At 43.2% G+C, this 20,861-nt stretch overlaps 1 protein-coding gene across 2 annotated transcripts; it reads left to right on the plus strand.

Moving 5' to 3' along the window:
- The first annotated feature begins 350 nt into the window (after nucleotides 1-350).
- Nucleotides 351-11,648, plus strand: gvin1l2 (GTPase, very large interferon inducible 1-like 2). Of its 2 annotated transcripts, XM_084065467.1 has the most exons (4): nucleotides 351-593; nucleotides 2,213-2,343; nucleotides 2,541-9,492; nucleotides 10,144-11,648. In XM_084065467.1, the coding sequence occupies exons 2-4, from the start codon at nucleotides 2,307-2,309 to the stop codon at nucleotides 10,310-10,312; spliced, it is 7,158 nt and encodes a 2,385-aa protein (XP_083921593.1). In that variant the 5' UTR covers nucleotides 351-593; nucleotides 2,213-2,306; the 3' UTR covers nucleotides 10,313-11,648. The 2 variants fall into 2 exon arrangements, with proteins under 2 accessions (XP_083921593.1, XP_083921594.1); XM_084065468.1 differs by lacking the exon at nucleotides 2,213-2,343.
- The last annotated feature ends 9,213 nt before the right edge of the window (nucleotides 11,649-20,861 follow it).

A 20,861-nucleotide genomic window follows, 5' to 3' on the forward strand; every position in this document is an offset into this window, starting at 1 on the left:
TCAGCTACATGGCCCAGTATCAAATACTTATGTCACACATATATCTAGGTTCAGACTGTAAAGGGACAGAAGATGTTCTGCATAGAAGAAAAAGACAGTGAAAACAGACATTTGGCTTTCTAATGAACCTACAGAATGTCAGCAGTGCATTTTTTTGTAATCAGATTGAGCCACTACTCATGACACATAACTGCAGGTTCATGTGCGTCACTTTGTCTATAGTCTCAATACCTTCACAGGTCTAACTCTAACTCCCCATTGTGTAGGATTGGGTGTGATTATCAACGTTGAGCATCAAGTCAACAACTTGAAGCATTAGTAGACATGATGTCACTGATGTAACGCAATAGAATGAACCTCCCATGCCTTAGCGTGTGATGCGTGAAGCAGTATGTCTGACTGGGAATCTGTTTGCGTATTGCCTACATTTTGTACATGAGGGATTAGATATAGCTTCAGGAATGTGTCTTATCTGTCAGAGCATAGGTATAAGAGTTCCCTTACTTACAGACCAGAAAAGAGAGGCAGTTGGTTTTGGCTACATTGCGAAGACATTTTACATTTTATCCAGCATTTGCATGAAGACAAATAAGGTAAGGAGTCGGACTACTATCATTTTTCTTTTACTTTTTCTTTCTTTTCCGCAAAAAAAAGTAAAATAAATAACTCTACTTATACTTTGACGTATTTGTTATATTTGCATTTAAAATAATAATAATACAAGATTATAAAGGTAATTGTGTATTTTACTGAAATTGAGATCTGTATACCTGTGCTTTTCCTGTTGTTTTGTATTGGTTAGTGGCTATAATTTACTATTATAATTTCGCAGATGCTCTCTAATCCAGAGTGCAAGATCAGAGTAAATGTCATGAACCCTTTCAACATACGACTAGGCCGGTCACATACGTGGTCACATAAATAGAGCACAAAGAAATCAAGTGAGTGCTACAAAGTAACGAGGATAACAGCCTAAACATCAAACCTATAATCTGTCCAAATAACATGCTACTAGTATCTAAACAACATAATTAGAGTATGTGGACAAGCAAACAGTATATGTCTATCAAAGGTAACCAGTGGTGTAACAAGTGGATAAAAAAAGTGGCTAGATAATGTGTTGTTTAGACAGATTTTATGATTTGATTGGTTTTATGTTCAACCTGGAATTATGGTAAACATCAATCTGGGTACTTTGTATATTTTCTTTGCACTCTATTGCTTGCACTCGCACTGCGGGCGTTGTGAGCTTGTAGATCGGCTATTTTCACAATGTTTTCCTCTTTCTTACATAATATTTGACAATTTGGACAATTTGGTATTAAAAAGTTCTTAAAGGTCCCTAAATTGTCACTTTAGAAATGTGCAAATACCCTGTCTACACTTATACTGTATGTTGCTTTGTTAACTGTTGAGTGAGAAAACAATGTTGCACAAAAAGCTAATCATCTGGGGACCCCCCAAAATAATGTGGGGACCCCCATGGGGGTCCCGACCCCCAGTTTGGGAACCACTGAGGTTCACACTGCCACGGATTGCACGCAGAAGTGACAGGTATGACATACTGCAGTGGCTAACTGTTGTGACTATAGGGAGGTGAAGCATTGTTTTTCAAGAGGCCATTGAGCAGTGATGCAGTAAGCAGGAGTCACCTCTAAATCGAGCTGTCAGTACTACACTTAAACTGGCAGCATCCTGATCCCACGAATGGACATAAATGTCACTGAATTACATTCAGGCTGTCAGTGACCACGTTTTATTGCCGTGTAAGACAAAATGAAACACATAGGCAAGAGGGAAGTTGTGCTCCAGTGAAGCACTTCAGAAAGATAAAGTCAGGATAAACCGGCCTCCTCGGTACTTTCCGTAACAAAGCATGACAGCCTCACTTCATCTTCTACAGTACATGTTGAACAACAGGTACTTTTGCATTCAGGTGCACTCTTGGTGATTGGGTTGTAGATAACAGCCCTTACGGGTGCATTTGGGTCCATTATGTGATATAAGTTCAACTTTACACTATTTTGAATATACGTACATTCTTGATGAGCAACATGCTGTGTGTGTGTGTGTGTGTGTGTGTGTGTGTGTGCGTGCGTGCGTGCGTGCGTGTGTGTGCGTGCGTGCGTGCGTGCGTGCGTGCGTGCGCGTGCGTGCGCGTGCGTGCGCGTGCGTGTGCGCGTGTGTGTGTGTGTGTTTATGTGTGTTGCAGGTTCCAAAGTATCGTAATAGCCATAGAGTAGATGACGTAAAAAGAAAAAGTCAACTGACAGAGGACAGGAGAGAGGAGAGACGCTGGTCGCACCATGTCTGTGAAGATCTCTTCAAGACAGAACAGCAGGAGTAGGTTTTGTAGTTATATACAGTACTAATAATGCTTGCATTAAAACAGTAATTTTATCCATTCAGTCTATATTACCATGAAACATTAAACATGAAACATTAAATTATTACCTAATAGGATGCAAACAGAGTAATTCCAAGATGTGTGAAGCATTTTAGTGTGAAGACTAAAATGCTTAATATGCTTTTTGATACAGGAAAACCTCTAGTTGACAATGCCCAGTCAGAGGTCCTGTTCAAGCTGGGCCTGGAGGCCTTCTGGACTACACCACTGGACCCAGCCTCCATGCTGGACATCCACACCTGGAATTTGGAGAACCAGCCCCCTGTGGTGCCAAAGTACCTCCCACATGCTTTCCTTCAACGTCTTTGGCTGCTCAATCCTGAAGCCCGGAGCACATACTGCCAACCATCACCCGATTCGCAGGCCAACACCCAGAGAGAAGACATGGTCAATGGCTTTGGAGAGGAATCCCCGTGTGCCGCCAACCCCCTTGACTTGGTCACAGCCGTCTTTATGTCTGCCAATACCTTCCTTCAGCAAGACATTACAGTACGCATGGTGCAGTGCCAGTTTGCAGTTCCACTTGTCCTTCCGTCAGTAATTCCAGATCAACAGAGCTCCTTCCTCCTTTGGCCTTTGAGAGGTGTTGTGAGCCAGTGGAGGTCCCACTCTCTTTCTGGAGTCCTTGAAGGGGACTTGGCCAGCACCAAGATGCCAATGGTGTCCTTTGTGAAACTAGGTCATTGCGGTGTTTCCAAGTCATGGGTGCTGAGTCGGGTTCTTGGTGGACCCAAATCCCTTAGTCAAAGCTTCCTCCACCGGGGTATGGACGGAGGAAAGCTGCACCGGAGGCTCTCCAATGGTCTGGTAGAGCTGGCATGGTACCTGCCCACTGGAGATCCTGACACAGATATCTTCCCTGTGCCTGTAGCGATCTCCAACTTACGCGGTGATGCCGCCGCGCATGAGAAATGCCTCAGCCTCCTGTGTCGTGCCTCTTCAGCTGTAGTCGTGTTCTGCGGGAACCTCAGGGAGAAGGAAAAACGCCTGTTGGCTTCCTGGAAAGGGACAGCCAGCAAAATCATCCTCATAGACCTATCAGACCCCGGTGAAGAGGAGAACGAGAATAGAGTTGTCGGGTTTGTCGAGCAGAAACTTGGAGACGAGCTGGGGCTGCCTGAAGGCTCTGTGCTGTCAGGGGGAGCGGTCAGTGAAGAGCTGCTGGCAGACAGGTTACTTGAAACCCTGAATGATCTGTTACCAGGTAAACTAAAACATGTCACACTTGAAGAAGCGGCAGGAATAGCAGCAGAGCTGGGGCTGAATGTGGATGAAGGGGCTGTGTGTAACAAGGCAAGGGCAACAGTTGAGGAAGTGCTCAAAGGTTTAGAGGAGGGGTCTGCACAGTTCAGGGAGGAACAGCTGCCTTTGCAAGGGCCAGCATGGAGTACACTGTCAGAGATGGAGAAAGAGGCAAGTAAACAGAAAAAAGCTGGAGAGGTTAACATAGAACAGCAGAATGAGGCGAGAAACATCCTCCTCAAGCTCAGCAGCTATAGAATGACTCCAGCTATGAAGGTTTTCACTGATGCATTGTTCACAACAGATAAAACGGAGAGAACATACTTCCTTAGATGGATGAAGTTAAGTCTTCGGGCCAAACAAATGAGAGAATTACACAGTCTCCAAGGACCAATCAAAAATCAGCAGGAGCTATTGGTTCAAGGCAGCCAGGAGGTGGAAACTGAATTGACAAACAAGAATGTTATAGAAACTGAAAATGCCGTAAATAGAACCATTGTGGGTGATGATGCTGACGATGATAGTTTCTGCACCGCTTCAACAGAGGAGGAGAATAAATCAGTGGAGGACATGCATGCAGAAAAGCCATTGAGCATGGACAACACTGAAGAGAATGAACTAGACACAGAGCATGATGTGAATGTGCATGTGGCAGGGGACAGCCCTATAAATTATGATCTAGAATCAAGCTGCTCTGAGGATCTGACTGAAATCCAGGAACTAGAAACTCAGGCAGGTCACATAGCCCAGAGTGAAGAAGTGAAACTCAACTCAGTCCTACCTGATGCAGGGGAGGTGGCTCTGAATAACTTGTTCGAAGAGTCCACTGATGAGAACATGGAATCAGAAGAAGAACCGGTGCACAGGCGTTCTGATGATGATAGCTTCTGCACAGCTTCAACAGAGGAGGAGAATAACTCAGTGGATGACATGCTTGAAGAAAAGCCATTGAGCATGGACCACAGCGAAGAGAGTGACCCACAACAGACAAAACCAGAACTAGGCACAGCAAATGATGTGAATGTGCATGTGGCAGGGGACAGTACTATAAAACATGATCTAGAATCAAGCTGCTCTGAGGATCTGATTGAAAACCAGAAACTAGAAACAGAGGCTGGTCACATAGCTCAGAGTGAAGAAGACCAACTGAACTCAGCTGGAGAGGTGACTCTGAACAACTCGTTAGAACAGTTCACTGATGAGAACATGGAATCAGAAGAAGAACCAGTGCTCAGGCCTTCTGATGATGATAGCTTCTGTACAGCTTCAACAGAGGAGGACAATATATCAGTGGAGGATATGCTTGAAGAAAAGCCATTGAGCATGGACCACATTGAAGAGAGTGAAACACAACTTCTTGATCAACAGACGAAACCAGAACTAGACACAGAGTATGACGTGAATGTGCATGTGGCAGGAGACAGCCCTATAAAACATGATCTAGAATCAAGCTGTGCAGAGAGACTGATCCAGGAAATGTTGGGAAGGCTGCTCAGAGAGACTGAAATCCAGAAACTAGAAACTCAAGCAGGTCACATAGTCCAGAGTGAAGACGTGAAACTGAACTCAGTCCTACCTGATGCAGGGGAGGTGGCTCTGAATAACTCGTTAGAAGAGTCCACTGACGAGAACATGGAATCAGAAGAAGAACCGGCGCACAGGCCGTCTGATGATAGCTTCTGCACAGCTTCAACAGAGGAAGAGAATATATCAGTGGAGGATATGCTTGAAGAAAAGCCATTGAGCATGGACCACATTGAAGAGAGTGAAACACAACTTCTTGATCAACAGACGAAACCAGAACTAGACACAGAGTATGACGTGAATGTGCATGTGGCAGGAGACAGCCCTATACAACATGATTTAGAATCAAGCTGTGCAGAGAGACTGATCCAGGAAATGTTAGGAAGGCTGCTGAGAGATACTGAAATCCAGAAACTCGAAACTCAGGCAGGTCACATAGTCCAGAGTGAAGAAGTGAAACTAAACTCAGTCCTACCTGATGCAGGGGAGGTGGCTCTGAATAACTTGTTAGAAGAGTCCACTGACGAGAACATGGAATCGGAAGAAGAACCGGCGCACAGGCCGTCTGATGATAGCTTCTGCACAGCTTCAACAGAGGAAGAGAATAACTCAGTGGAGGATATGCTTGAAGAAAAGCCATTGATCATGGACCACACTGAGGAGAGTGAACCACAAGTTCCTGAACAACAGACAGAGCTAGACACGGATAATGAAGTGAAAGTACATGTGGCAGGAGACAGCCCTTTAAAACATGATCTAGAATCAAACTGCTCAGAGGATCTGACTGAAATCGAGAAATTAGAAACAGAGGCAGGTCACATAGCCCAGTGTGAAGAAGTGCAACTGAACACAGTCCTACCTGATGCAGGGGAGGCGGCTCCGAACCACTCTATCGAAGAGTCCACTAACGAGAACATGGAATCAGAGGAAGAACTGGTCAAGAAGTATTCTGAGATGCAGGATGGGGAACAAAATCTCTCACCACAGACCACACTTGAAAACGCAGACTTGGACTTGAGACCAACTACAACTGAGCAAAATGAGTTTGAGCCTACTATAGAACAGCAAATATATTTAACGCCTGATGAAAACAGGACTATGGGTCCAGCATCCACTGAGATCCAGGACTCTTTTGAAGATCAAGAAATGATTGATCAAGTAAACTCTGCAGACCAACAATACCATTTAGAGTCTGAGACTATGGGGGAAGAGTCTGAAGTGCCAAAGATAGAATCACAACAGACAGATTCCAATCCCTCTGTACAAAACAATCTCGACCTGATGGATTTCTCTAAAAAGAATCACACTGACACAGTATCGTTAACAGAGCATGGTTTTGAACCTGATCCTTTCTCTCTGGGCCTTGAGCACTTCCTGCGTGAGATGGGGTTAATCTTTGAGCTGACCCACATCAGTCCAGGGAATGGGAGTCACAACGTGCTGCGTCTCCCCAGCTTGGCTGCAGACCTACTTCTCTATGGGATTCCACTTGAGCTTATGGACGGAGATGCCTCCAACATCCCCAGCAGTTGGTTGGGATGTGTCCTGGCCGAGTTTAAACGGCGCCTGTCAGCAGACGGTGTCAGGATTCGTGTGTTGACTAATCTTGGAGTTCATCCTGCAAGAAATGGCGAAGTGCTCTCTGCGTTGTTTGGGGCGAACTTCCCCACAAGAGGGAAGGGGTTCATCAAAGGTATATACATGCAGCCTCTATGCCTCCCAGGTGAGCTCAGGAGGGACATGGAATGTGATCTTCTGTTAATGATTGACGTGGAAGGCCTCTGCTCACCAGAATCAGGTAGGGAAGAAGCCACCCAGGTCCATGACAATGAGATGGCCACAGTAGCTACTGGACTGAGTGACGTTCTACTGTACAACTTAGCCTCAAATGGGGCCGCCGAGTTTGAATCCAACCTAACTGTTCTAATTAATGCTCTTCTACGCACCGAGGTGTGTGGCAACACGCCTGTTTGTAAACTCCTAATCCAGGATGAAGGATTAAACAGCAAGCTTCAAGCCTTGCAGCTAGGACGTGTAGCTGGGATTCTTCAGGCAGAGCCAGAAAAGATAGAAATTAAAAATAATCAGAAGCCAATTTCAAACATCAAAAGCAGCATCCCCTGTCTCATAGGACCTTGGCAGAACATCTCAATCTCTCAACCAGTTGACAAAGGTTATAGTGAAGTTGTGTTACAGTTGAAGCAAAGCCTTTTTGAGGCATTTGAAAAGTGTGCAGCCAAGTCAAAAGCCACAGGGCTAACTGAATTTATGGGTCGGCTGTGTGCCATTTGGGAGGCGGTGAAAGCGGAGTCGTTCTCCATTGGCCTTGGGAATACTGAAGTGGCAGCATCTTTCTCTATGATGTGCACAGAGCTTTCCCAGTGGGAGCAGCTTGTCCTTGAAAACATGGAGATCTGGTTTATGGGGGCACAAAAGAGAATCACCTCCACGAAAACTAAAGCTTCAGAGACAAGGGTAAAATGTAAACTTCTGAGTCTATTGAAAGATGAAGCCATGGAAGAGGTCAAAGCTGAGGTTGATAAAATCAGGTCAAAATTAGAGGCCTATTTGACACAAAATGACCAAAACAAAACCTATATTGAGGCCTACCTCCCAAACATAATGAACAATATGAATGAACTCCAGGAGCAGGTGACTGAAGATATGATAGAAAGGCTTGAGTTGGCCAAAGATAACCACTATGTGTCTACACATCTGAGAACCTTTGAGGCCTTTCTGGAAAAAGAACAGGAGCTCAAGCTACGCATGCTGGTAGAGAACAGCAAATTAACCACTGTTCTCCTTGAAGACATGCAGTTGGAGGAGGAATTTGAGCCTGTGTGGGATAATGCTTTGTCCACCTTTGACCTTAGACCTTCACAAACAAGTGACATTAATACAAGGGTTATAGAAATCCTGATAGATAACCTCAACAGCCGTGGCCTCCAGAAACACATGATCAGGCTTCAAAAAATTGGCAGAAAGAACACGGCTGGCTTTGAAGTTCACGATGAACATTTTGGTTACAATACCAGAATGAAGTATATGTTTGAGGACAACAACAAAAAACAGAGGCTAGCTGCCCATCGTGTGGCATGCACCATCATAGAAGAGTACAATCGCTTTGTGGCAGAGAAGTCTAATTTGCTTGCAGACTTCTCTGATGGCTACATAACAGAATTGTTAGAAAATGTTGAGAAGACTCTGAGGGCAAACCCAATGGAGATACGGTCAGCTTTTGAAGTGGACTTGAAAGTCTATATCTGTAGCTTTGCATGCAAAGACTTCCAAGAGATACATGACCGCTATGCAAAAGACAGAGACCTTCTGGCGTTTATCAAGAGGTCCAAAGAGAGACGCCAAGGCGAGTTTATCTACCAGTTCAGGAAGAGGGACCAGTGTCACAGGGTGGCCCAGGCTTTCACCTCTATGGTCTTCAAACCCACAGCTCTGGACTACATCTATGAGTCACTGGGTAGGCACATCGTGGAAGAGATCGTGAGCCAGGAAAATGGCCAGCAGTACCTGTCCCCCTTGGCTTTCAACTGCAGCTTACTGGAGAAGTTGTTAGACGAGGACAGCTTCGAGAGCTTCCTTGAGTACCTGCTGTCCTATGAAAGCTTCAGTCTGAAGAAGATCCAGGAGAGAGTGTTGCACCTCTCCAAGTCGGCCATCTTTGACGAGTGGAGGCGGCATCGTCTTGGAGAAATCGTGGGGAAAATGTCTGCAGCCGTCAGTCAGACATCAGTGGGTGTGAGCGAGAAGTTGAGTGACACCAAACTGCTGCTGGAAATGGTGTGCCTCAACCTGGAGAAAGAACGAGACGTGGCTGTCACAAGGGCCTCACTAGACGGACCTCTGTTCAGCATCACCGTGGAATGGGACTACTTTGTCTCCTGTTTGTTGGAGGCACTTGCTGAGATGCGGCTGGCACTGGCCCATGAGTTCTCCCAGGACACAGACATCGCAGAGCTCCTCCAGGCTCTTCCTGTCCAGCCCCAAGAGTCTCTCTTCAACAGGGTCAGAGGGTGTGAGAAGCAGTGTCCTTTCTGTCGGGCCCCCTGTGAAGTAGGGGGGGTGGTGCATGACATGCACAGAGCCGTGCTCCACAGGCCTAAAGGCATGCTGTCCTATACATATCATGACTCCTGCACTCTGTCCCATACCAGTTGCCTTTCAGACACGACCAAAGAAAACCTGTTTCTGAACGAGGACACAGACGGTCAGTCTCTGGCGTACAGGGATTACAGTTCCCTCTACCCAGACTGGAGCATACACCCGGTGGAGCCTGACACCAAGACACCCATAGCTTACTGGAGGTACGGCCAAAGAAACATATTTTGGAATGTAGTTTGTGTCTAGGTATGCATATGGGTGCACATGTGTGCATATACTTTAAAGTATGTGCTTCTTAATGCATTTACAACTAAAGCAATAAGCCACACAAGGCTGTGGTGTTCTGTGGATTTTACAACTGCTAAGAGGTGTAGTGAGGCACGACACAACCCTCGTAGCCGTTGTAAAATAACGGTAAACCACAGCCTCGCGTGACTTATTGCTTTTCTAAAAAAGTTACCAAACTTGATAACATGAATATCATAGTACATACCCTCATTAAACCACTTTGTGGTACACGTTGCAGTATCTGCCTTGTTTTAAAGTCATTTGTAATTATTTTATTTTATTTTTTTATCGCAAATGGCAATACATCTACGGAACAGCCTGGAGAATATTGTAAACAAGACATAGGCGCAGAGATACTGATACATGCGGTCGTAGGTATGTGTTTAAGAGTATTTAACCACGGGCCGATCAGAATCAAGGACTAGAACTATCTTTAGAATTATTAGATGTGTTTTAAAATACCTTCACTTTCATCATAACAGCGCTGACACCTGATGTGTTTGTTCATTATTATTCATATTTCCTGTCTTTGATATTATAATATCATTGTGCGCTTTGCTTAACAGGTATGTGTTGATGAGATTCAACGAAAGGTTTGCAGAGGAATATGAACAACAGCCAGCACAGCTGCCTGACGACTGGCTGCACATCACTCGGGAGGAGGCTTTGGAGAGTCTGAGGGAGGCCTCCACACTAAGCAGTGTTGGTGGATACCATAACAACTACACTTTGTAAAAGGTTTTCTTTATATTGTGTTAGTGCAGTATGTGCCATTGTCATGGCAGCCACTTAGCTCTTAAATATCACTCAGGCGGGAAGCACACGACTGCCATGTGAATATGGTCTTGTATTAAAGATGCAGTGCAAGTGTTTTTTTGTTGTTGTTGATAATAAGTTAAATAGCTCTATATTCTGACAGTAATCATTAAAGTATTTTTGTTCAGAAACAGGGGTCTCCGTGTTTCTGTAGCTCTTTAGTAAAAAAAATAAAGATTCATGGCAGGATACCAATTTTATCCAATCGAGAGAGAACTCATAGCCTACGTGATGGATAAATAAGTGAAAATTGTAATGACACAAAAAACAAAAACAAAGCTGAAGCTGATAAATGGGTACTCGCTCCTGAAAATTGGCAACCCACCTGAAAATGTATTTTCTGTTTATTAAAGAGCTGTAGAGACAGGAAGAACCCATTGAACACAGCGATAATTACTATCTGAATAGAGCTTTCACTTTTTCACAAACATGTTTTTAGTTTTAACCAAAGAATATCACTTACACTAAGAGCAAATTGTAGTTTTAAGTTGACTTAGGCAGGATGATGATGAGGGGACAAGGACAAAGAGGAAGGGAACAATAAGCAGCTAACCAAGCAGCAACATAGCTTAAGTATATTTGACAGACTTGATCTGATGTAAAAGTGGAAGCACTAACTTTACCTAATATGTGGCCAAGCAGATGAAGGGACAGGTGGATGAGCCCACATCCTTTGTTTAGTTTTTTTCTGTGCAAACAATATCTGGGTTGAAGATCAGATTTCTTTGTTGTTCCTGTATAAAAAACCTCCAGCCTTCATTCAGCTCCCTAGAACAGTGGTTCTCAAAGTGGGGTCTGGGTCCCACAGGTGTCGTTGAAGCAAAACGAGTTAATATAGCATCAAAAACACTTTAACTCTTTATACTTGTACATCGGTTATTTGAAAATAGCTATAGCTCACAACACGTCACATGTGTTCTGATCTGTTATTTTCAAATAAACTTGACGTTTTTTGAACATCTTTGAATATTTTAAAAACATTTTAACAACACATATCTTGTTTGTTAAAATGTTTGTATGTTAAAATGTGTAAAATGTAATATTTTCTGATAGGGGTCTGTGGCCAAATACATGAAAAGGTTTAAGAACCACTGCCCCGTAGAATACAAAATGATTCTGTTAACCACTTTGTTTATTATGGGGTGTGCCAGCAGTTGACAGGATAGTCCATTGACGACATTAACAACATCCTGTGTCTGTCTTAACATTTCCTGTCTTTATAGACCTGTCTAAATAAAAGCAAATCTGTAAAACATGTATAATCATGATGCAATTCATATGTACTATGGTTCATGGAGCACTGAATTATGTTAAACCCATGTTATTATTAGGGCTACATTTAGGAAAATAATTATTTGTATTCAATTCTTTCAAAAACCTTAATCATTAATCAAATAACTGTGTAAAGAGGCATAAAGTTGTAAAAATGTGAAGAATATTGATATACAGTGTGTCCACAAGAGGGCAGTGCTGTATTATGGAATTCCAAGTTACACGTCTACAAAAAAAGAAATATCACAATAGTCCTGCATTTACCTCATGTATGCAATATATAGTCTTATTCTGAGACAAGTGGTGAATAAAAACACTTTTCTCTTGAAATGAACACAGTGTAAACTAATTCTGATCTTATGTACTACCAGTGGCGTTCCCAGGAATTACATTTTACCCTCCCCCCCGCTCCCAGGTGAGTACAGGTGATGGCACAGACCCACCCCTGGCACTCCTGGCACCCCATGAAGACAAAGGCATACATTTGCATCACTATAGGCGAGGGTCGCTCTGCTGAATGGATACGGTGGTGGCTGCCTGCCCGCGTGAATGGATGAGGAGGCGAGCTAATGGCTCGACATCCACTATTCTGTTCGGATTTTTTTCACTGTCTGTTTTTCAGTCAGTCTTTTACTTTATTTTCTAGGGGAGGCTAGATCCCCTAGAAAACCCTAGAGCACCAGGGTATTAATTCACACGTTGTGATGCATTGTGAGCTTGGAGATCCATTGTTAGCTTTTAAGAATTTAGCCCCGTTTGAAACCTCTCCCTCAGGCAGCAGCGATTGGAGCTATTTTCAGCTTTTCGGACTCAACTCCACTTGAGCTGGATTTGGGTAACGTGGTGATAATATAATGACACATGCAAGTATCTGACAATATATAAGTCACTATACCAACTTTGATGAGGCCGTACTGCTTTGTTTTAAAAATATAAGGTTTTCTTCATTTCCTGAAAAACGTATATTTTGTTGTTTCATTTCCTGAAAAATAAGCGTTTTGGAGGTAGCTGGTTGCTGCTGGACAGCAGAGATATAGTAAATTAATTATTGTAATAAAATGTTATTGTATATATTATAATAATATGTATTATAATGTATATCGTCGGTGTCCAGCCAGGACCAGCTAACTCCATTTTCATTTTTTTTTTTTTTTTCATAAATCGAGGCTATTGAACACCCTTAGCTGTGTTCCGTGAGCAGAAATAACGGAGCAGAAATAAGACTTCCGGTTGACGATCTCTTCAGAATAAGAGTACCCTCTAGAGTAAAAAGAAACCATTGAAAACCATTGAAAAACGGTTCATTTGCACATTAAAACTATATATTAAGCATTTAAACGAAGCTAGAAAACACATATTATGTATATTTGTAATAAAAAAAGTGTTTAACTGTTTTAATGCAGTTTCAAGCTCCAAGAAACTCTTTTTTTAATAATGCAACGTTTCGACCCTTTAGGTCTTCATCAGGCAAAATTTATATTACAATGACAGACAAAAGCATCATATATATACACAAACATTCACTAATGAAAATGTACAACACCTGGGAGTCAGGAGGAGCAAAGAAACACCCTTCTCCAATCCCAGGGGCAAAAACACTTGTCTACACCCCTCTGGGGAGTGTTCAATGCATGGCATAGACTTTTCACATTTGATTAAACATATTAGACACTAATAGCCAGTCAATACATTTGTGAAAAAACAACAATAAGAACAGTTAAACGTCATAAATGGTGATATAATGTATAAGCTAAACAACAAACTAGAGGAAAGGTTTAATATCAAATTCCTCATTTAGACCATCAGGAGACATGGTATTGAGGAGATAAATCCAATAGGTCTCACATTGGAGAAGTAACCTTTCAAGATCTCCACCTCTGGGTGGCTTTTCAACCTTCTCAACACCAACATATCGCAAGTTATTAAGATTATGACCAGCCTTTTTGAAATGAGCAGCAACAGGATTACGTTCATCACCTGTTCTTATACTACTCCTGTGTTCAGTAATCCTGGTGCGCAGAGCCCGGGATGTCTTGCCTACATATGCCAACCCACAGGGGCACCGGATGAGATATACCACATGCGTTGTGCTGCATGTAATCGCACCACGTATGGATATATCCCGGCCGGTGTGAGGATGACTAAAAACCTTGCATTTTTTTGTGTATGTACATTGCATACAGTTACCACACCTATAGTTACCATCTGGTACTACTGGGAAATTGGAAACACTCTGAGTGCCCAGATCTGATTTAACCAGACTGTCCCTCAAATTGGGAGAGCGTTTAAACACAAGTCTTGGTTTTTCTGGAAAAGCTTTTTTCAACCTTGGATCAGATTGGATAATGTGCCAGTGTTTTTGAATGGCACCTCTAAACTGTGAGCCCAGTGGAGAGTACTTGGTACAGCACATAGGAGGGTTGTTACAGGTATTCTTATTTTTGGGGCGCAGGCAATCACTTTGTGTAACCTGGTCAAACCTCTCACTAGCAGCATCCACCCACTCTTTTTTATAACCTCTACTGAGGAACCTATTAGAAAGGTCTGTTGCCTGTTTTTTGTATGAGGCCTCCTCACTACAGATTCTGCGAACCCGGTGGAATTGGCTGACTGGCAAACTTTTAACCAAAGGCTGTGGGTGAAAACTATCACCTCTTAGGAGGGAATTACGGTCTGTGGGCTTGCGAAACAGGTCAGTTTGAATAGTGTTGTCCCTTTTGTAAACTTGTACATCGAGGAAGCTTAAACGCTCCCTATTAAACTCCAATGTAAACTTAAGATGGTCATTACAGGAATTTAAATAATTGTGAAACTCTGTCAATTCCTCCACACTGCAATCCATAATCACAAAGATGTCATCAATATACCGTCTATATAATAACATTTTGGAGAAAAAAGGATTCACAGGGTTCAGCACATAATTGTGTTCGAAAAGACCCATATATAGACATGCATAGTTTGGCGCCATCTTGCTGCCCATTGCCGTTCCTTTCAACTGCAAATAAAAATCCCTCTGAAAACGAAAATAGTTATGAGTCAGTACCATGTCTGCTAAATCCAATATACATTCTGTACTAGGTTTGGATGCAGGTGGGCGTTGTCTAAGAAAATACTGGAGAGCCTCAAGTCCACCCTCATGAGGTATATTAGTATACAGGCTCGTGACATCACAAGTCATATTCCCAAAAGATTTTAACAGGTTAATGAAGTCTATAGAATCCCTTATGTAGGAGGGCAAACTTGTAACCTCTGATTTGATAAAATGATCCACATATGCAGAGATGTTCTCTGTGAGGCTACCAATTCCACTCACAATGGGCCTACCAATGAGAGGAGTAGTTAGACCCTTATGTATCTTTGGAAGGGTATATATGACTGGAATCACAGGGTGATTAACCTTCAAAAATTCAAAAACACTCTGATCAAATTCAGAGTTGTTAAGGTGAGAAGATAGTTTAGAGTGCACATGAGATTTAAACCTTAAGGTGGGATCAGATGGCAGCTTCTCATAGAAGGTGGTATCATTAAGCTGTCTACTCATTTCAGATACATAATCATTGACATTTTGCAACACAATAGCGCCCCCCTTATCAGCAGGACGTACTACAATTTTGTTATCCTTACTCAGGTCTAATAATGCATCCCGTTCAATTTTGGACAAATTATTGTACACTTTATATTCCTTTTTCTTTTTTAATAAATTCTTCACATCATTCTCCACCAACCGGCAGTAAGTATCTAGTGAGGCATTGCGATTTTTGTAAGGAATAAATGTGGATTTCTTCTTGAAGGGAGTATAGGTAGGACCACTGAGAGGGGCCGGGGGAGTATCAGAGTCAATGTCAGGGGGAGGGGCAGGATCCACAGACTGGACATTAGTAAGGGGACCATTATGCATGTTAGAGTGAAAAAATTCTTTCAGCCTTAGATTTCTAAAGAACTTCTGAAAGTCAATGAAGGTCTCAAAGTCATTAGCATTTGTGGTGGGCACAAAACTCAGTCCCTTACCCAAAGCTGATGAGCAGGCCTCAGACAAGGTCTTATCAGAAAGGTTAATTACCGATGTCTCCTCCTCCCGCTCCGGGTGAAGCTGTCGTCTTCGCTGACCTCTCCTACATCTTTTATGTTTGGAAGGCCCTTCTTCCAGTGATATGGTTTTCTTTGTTTTGCGTGGGCCTGTCCTAAAAAAGATGCTCCATGTCCTGATTGGCCACTCGTATCAGAACCAGAGTCGTGGGAGGGAGATGATGGCCTAGCTCTGTGATATCTCTGCTGCCGGTGTTGTTTTCGGCGCCCTTGTGTAGGACGCTGTTCTTTGTTCCGTTGTGATTGGCCTTGCTCAATCCGTTTTCCATCTTTCCAAAAGTAGATTTTGTTCTCTTGGTAATCTAAGGTGTCACGTTCAAATTTGGATTTTTTGGATGTTCTAATATCACTGGAAAATTCAGAACGGTGCCGGTCTAGGTCTTTCTTGAACTCAGCCCATTTCTTTTTATCCAAAACTTCTTCTGCTAACTGGGCCTCTATTTGTTTGGCCTCTATACGTGTTTTATCACCTTGTTGTGTAAGTTCATCTATGACGAGAGCCATCAGGTCAAAAGAACATTTGTTCAGTATCTCACACCAACGTTGACAAAAAAATGGGTTATCTGCACCAATTGCAGGTGCCTTCTGTAGCCTGAGGCCACGAGGAATAATCTTTTTCTTGAAGTAATCACTCAGTGCTACAGCATGAAGGTAATGTCTTATCTCACGCCCTTGTAGGTTGTATAGCTTCTGGGTAAGCTCATCAACATCTCTGAGGGTTGAGGTTCCTTCCACCTCATCAAAAATGGAATCTTTCAGCATTATGCGGGAGTAATCTTCCTCGCTGTATTCAAACCTTCCATATTGACTTGTAGGGATGCCTTCGTCTGTCATGTTGCCAAAAAAAGTAGTAGTAGTCCTCCTTCTTTTCCTTGATCACTCCTTGATGTCCAGCACCTGGCCTAAATACAGGCGTGGGATGTGCACACAACCTTCTCTTTGAACTGTTCCTTTATTCTGTGTGGCACTCCCTCCTGACTCCTACCTGAAACTACTACTTTTTTTGGCAACATGACAGACGAAGGCATCCCTACAAGTCAATATTAGAAATCTAAGGCTGAAAGAATTTTTTCACTCTAACATGCATAATGGTCCCCTTACTAATGTCCAGTCTGTGGATCCTGCCCCTCCCCCTGACATTGACTCTGATACTCCCCCGGCCCCTCTCAGTGGTCCTACCTATACTCCCTTCAAGAAGAAATCCACATTTATTCCTTACAAAAATCGCAATGCCTCACTAGATACTTACTGCCGGTTGGTGGAGAATGATGTGAAGAATTTATTAAAAAAGAAAAAGGAATATAAAGTGTACAATAATTTGTCCAAAATTGAACGGGATGCATTATTAGACCTGAGTAAGGATAACAAAATTGTAGTACGTCCTGCTGATAAGGGGGGCGCTATTGTGTTGCAAAATGTCAATGATTATGTATCTGAAATGAGTAGACAGCTTAATGATACCACCTTCTATGAGAAGCTGCCATCTGATCCCACCTTAAGGTTTAAATCTCATGTGCACTCTAAACTATCTTCTCACCTTAACAACTCTGAATTTGATCAGAGTGTTTTTGAATTTTTGAAGGTTAATCACCCTGTGATTCCAGTCATATATACCCTTCCAAAGATACATAAGGGTCTAACTACTCCTCTCATTGGTAGGCCCATTGTGAGTGGAATTGGTAGCCTCACAGAGAACATCTCTGCATATGTGGATCATTTTATCAAATCAGAGGTTACAAGTTTGCCCTCCTACATAAGGGATTCTATAGACTTCATTAACCTGTTAAAATCTTTTGGGAATATGACTGACTCATCTTTGTTTGCCACTTTTGATGTCACGAGCCTGTATACTAATATACCTCATGAGGGTGGACTTGAGGCTCTCCAGTATTTTCTTAGACAACGCCCACCTGCATCCAAACCTAGTACAGAATGTATATTGGATTTAGCAGACATGGTACTGACTCATAACTATTTTCGTTTTCAGAGGGATTTTTATTTGCAGTTGAAAGGAACGGCAATGGGCAGCAAGATGGCGCCAAACTATGCATGTCTATATATGGGTCTTTTCGAACACAATTATGTGCTGAACCCTGTGAATCCTTTTTTCTCCAAAATGTTATTATATAGACGGTATATTGATGACATCTTTGTGATTATGGATTGCAGTGTGGAGGAATTGACAGAGTTTCACAATTATTTAAATTCCTGTAATGACCATCTTAAGTTTACATTGGAGTTTAATAGGGAGCGTTTAAGCTTCCTCGATGTACAAGTTTACAAAAGGGACAACACTATTCAAACTGACCTGTTTCGCAAGCCCACAGACCGTAATTCCCTCTTAAGAGGTGATAGTTTTCACCCACAGCCTTTGGTTAAAAGTTTGCCAGTCAGCCAATTCCACCGGGTTCGCAGAATCTGTAGTGAGGAGGCCTCATACAAAAAACAGGCAACAGACCTTTCTAATAGGTTCCTCAGTAGAGGTTATAAAAAAGAGTGGGTGGATGCTGCTAGTGAGAGGTTTGACCAGGTTACACAAAGTGATTGCCTGCGCCCCAAAAATAAGAATACCTGTAACAACCCTCCTATGTGCTGTACCAAGTACTCTCCACTGGGCTCACAGTTTAGAGGTGCCATTCAAAAACACTGGCACATTATCCAATCTGATCCAAGGTTGAAAAAAGCTTTTCCAGAAAAACCAAGACTTGTGTTTAAACGCTCTCCCAATTTGAGGGACAGTCTGGTTAAATCAGATCTGGGCACTCAGAGTGTTTCCAATTTCCCAGTAGTACCAGATGGTAACTATAGGTGTGGTAACTGTATGCAATGTACATACACAAAAAAATGCAAGGTTTTTAGTCATCCTCACACCGGCCGGGATATATCCATACGTGGTGCGATTACATGCAGCACAACGCATGTGGTATATCTCATCCGGTGCCCCTGTGGGTTGGCATATGTAGGCAAGACATCCCGGGCTCTGCGCACCAGGATTACTGAACACAGGAGTAGTATAAGAACAGGTGATGAACGTAATCCTGTTGCTGCTCATTTCAAAAAGGCTGGTCATAATCTTAATAACTTGCGATATGTTGGTGTTGAGAAGGTTGAAAAGCCACCCAGAGGTGGAGATCTTGAAAGGTTACTTCTCCAACGTGAGACCTATTGGATTTATCTCCTCAATACCATGTCTCCTGATGGTCTAAATGAGGAATTTGATATTAAACCTTTCCTCTAGTTTGTTGTTTAGCTTATACATTATATCACCATTTATGACTTTTAACTGTTCTTATTGTTGTTTTTTCACAAATGTATTGACTGGCTATTAGTGTCTAATATGTTTAATCAAATGTGAAAAGTCTATGCCATGCATTGAACACTCCCCAGAGGGGTGTAGACAAGTGTTTTTGCCCCTGGGATTGGAGAAGGGTGTTTCTTTGCTCCTCCTGACTCCCAGGTGTTGTACATTTTCATTAGTGAATGTTTGTGTATATATATGATGCTTTTGTCTGTCATTGTAATATAAATTTTGCCTGATGAAGACCTAAAGGGTCGAAACGTTGCATTATTAAAAAAAGAGTTTCTTGGAGCTTGAAACAGTGTTGCGGACCTCCTCCTTCTTTTCCTTGATCACTCCTTGATGTCCAGCACCTGGCCTAAATACAGGCGTGGGATGTGCACACAACCTTCTCTTTTAACTGTTTTAATAACATAAAAAATGTATCTAAATGGATAAATGCTGTTCACTGGAGTGCATAGACTTCACAAATTGGACGCTGGACACGAGACAGCTATTTGCGGCGGCACGTGTGACATACGCACGCGTTCAGGGAGACCCCCTCTACAACGCCACACTCTCCGCTAAGCCAGACAGGTGTATTTGGAAAAATGGCGGGCCGTCCAGTGAGGTCAGGGGTCAGAAAACAGTCATTTTTAGTGCATAGACTTCACAAATTGGGCGCTGGACACGAGACAGCTATTTGTGGCGGCACTTGTGACATACGCACGCGTTCAGGGAGACCCCCTCTACAACGCCACACTCTCCGCTAAGCCAGACAGGTGTATTTGGAAAAATGGCGGGCCGTCCAGTGAGGTCAGGGGTCAGAAAACAGCCATTTTTAGTGCATAGACTTCACAAATTGGGCGCTGGACACGAGACAGCTATTTGTGGCGGCACTTGTGACATATGCACGCGTTCAGGGAGACCCCCTCTACAACGCCACACTCTCCGCTAAGCCAGACAGGTGTATTTGGAAAAATGGCGGGCCGTCCAGTGAGGTCAGGGGTCAGAAAACAGCCATTTTCAGTGCATAGACTTCACAAATTGGGCGCTGGACACGAGACAGCTATTTGCGGCGGCACTTGTGACATATGCACGCGTTCAGGGAGACCCCCTCTACAACGCCACACTCTCCGCTAAGCCAGACAGGTGTATTTGGAAAAATGGCGGGCCGTCCAGTGAGGTCAGGGGTCAGAAAACAGCCATTTTTAGTGCATAGATTTCACAAATTGGGTAGAAGGAAAAAAGTCCCCAACAGCACCAGGAGGAGCTTCTCTGGAAACAGCAGGACTTGCAAGCAGTGAGGCTGAGGAGGGTGCCAGCCATGCCAGGCCTGGCAGCAGCATGAAAACCCTTTCAGGAATCCTGAAGCACATCACCACCACACGAGCAACAAGACAGGATGACAATCCTGCTGCATCTGCAAGTGGATTCATGATGTCAGCCTCCCAGAGCCCAGAGCAGAAGGTGACGATGGAAATCAACCTATACATGTCCATGCCTCCCCGCAGTACAGAAGATGATCCCCTGGAGTGGTGGAATGCCAACAAACGGCAGTTTCCACTCCTAGCTAATGTAGCAAAGAAATTCTTATGCATCCCTGCCACCCAGTGTACCATCTGAGAGGGCATCTGAGAGGGCATTTAGCACCAGCGGGCACATCCTCTCTCCCCAAACGTCACGACTTGGTTACGAAAAGGTCAACATGCTGTCCTTCTTGCATCACAACCTGCCCTAACCCCTAACCAAATATGTTCATGGTTTGTGTGTGTGCACTGTGTGTGTATCCTGCAATATAGTTCTCATATTGGGTCAGAGTTTTATTTTGTT

This window comes from Gymnoscopelus microlampas (genome assembly GCF_963454915.1).
Source record: "Gymnoscopelus microlampas genome assembly, chromosome: 8".
NCBI lineage: Eukaryota > Metazoa > Chordata > Actinopteri > Myctophiformes > Myctophidae > Gymnoscopelus > Gymnoscopelus microlampas.

Bases quoted from the DNA above. Each gene is read 5' to 3' on its own strand.
- gvin1l2 (XM_084065467.1), top strand. From the start codon at position 2,307: ATGTCTGTGAAGATCTCTTCAAGACAGAACAGCAGGA. The intron at 2,344-2,540 runs GTAGGTTTTGTA...TTTTTGATACAG, and splicing joins TTCAAGACAGAACAGCAGGA to GAAAACCTCTAGTTGACAAT. The intron at 9,493-10,143 runs GTACGGCCAAAG...TTTGCTTAACAG, and splicing joins ACACCCATAGCTTACTGGAG to GTATGTGTTGATGAGATTCA.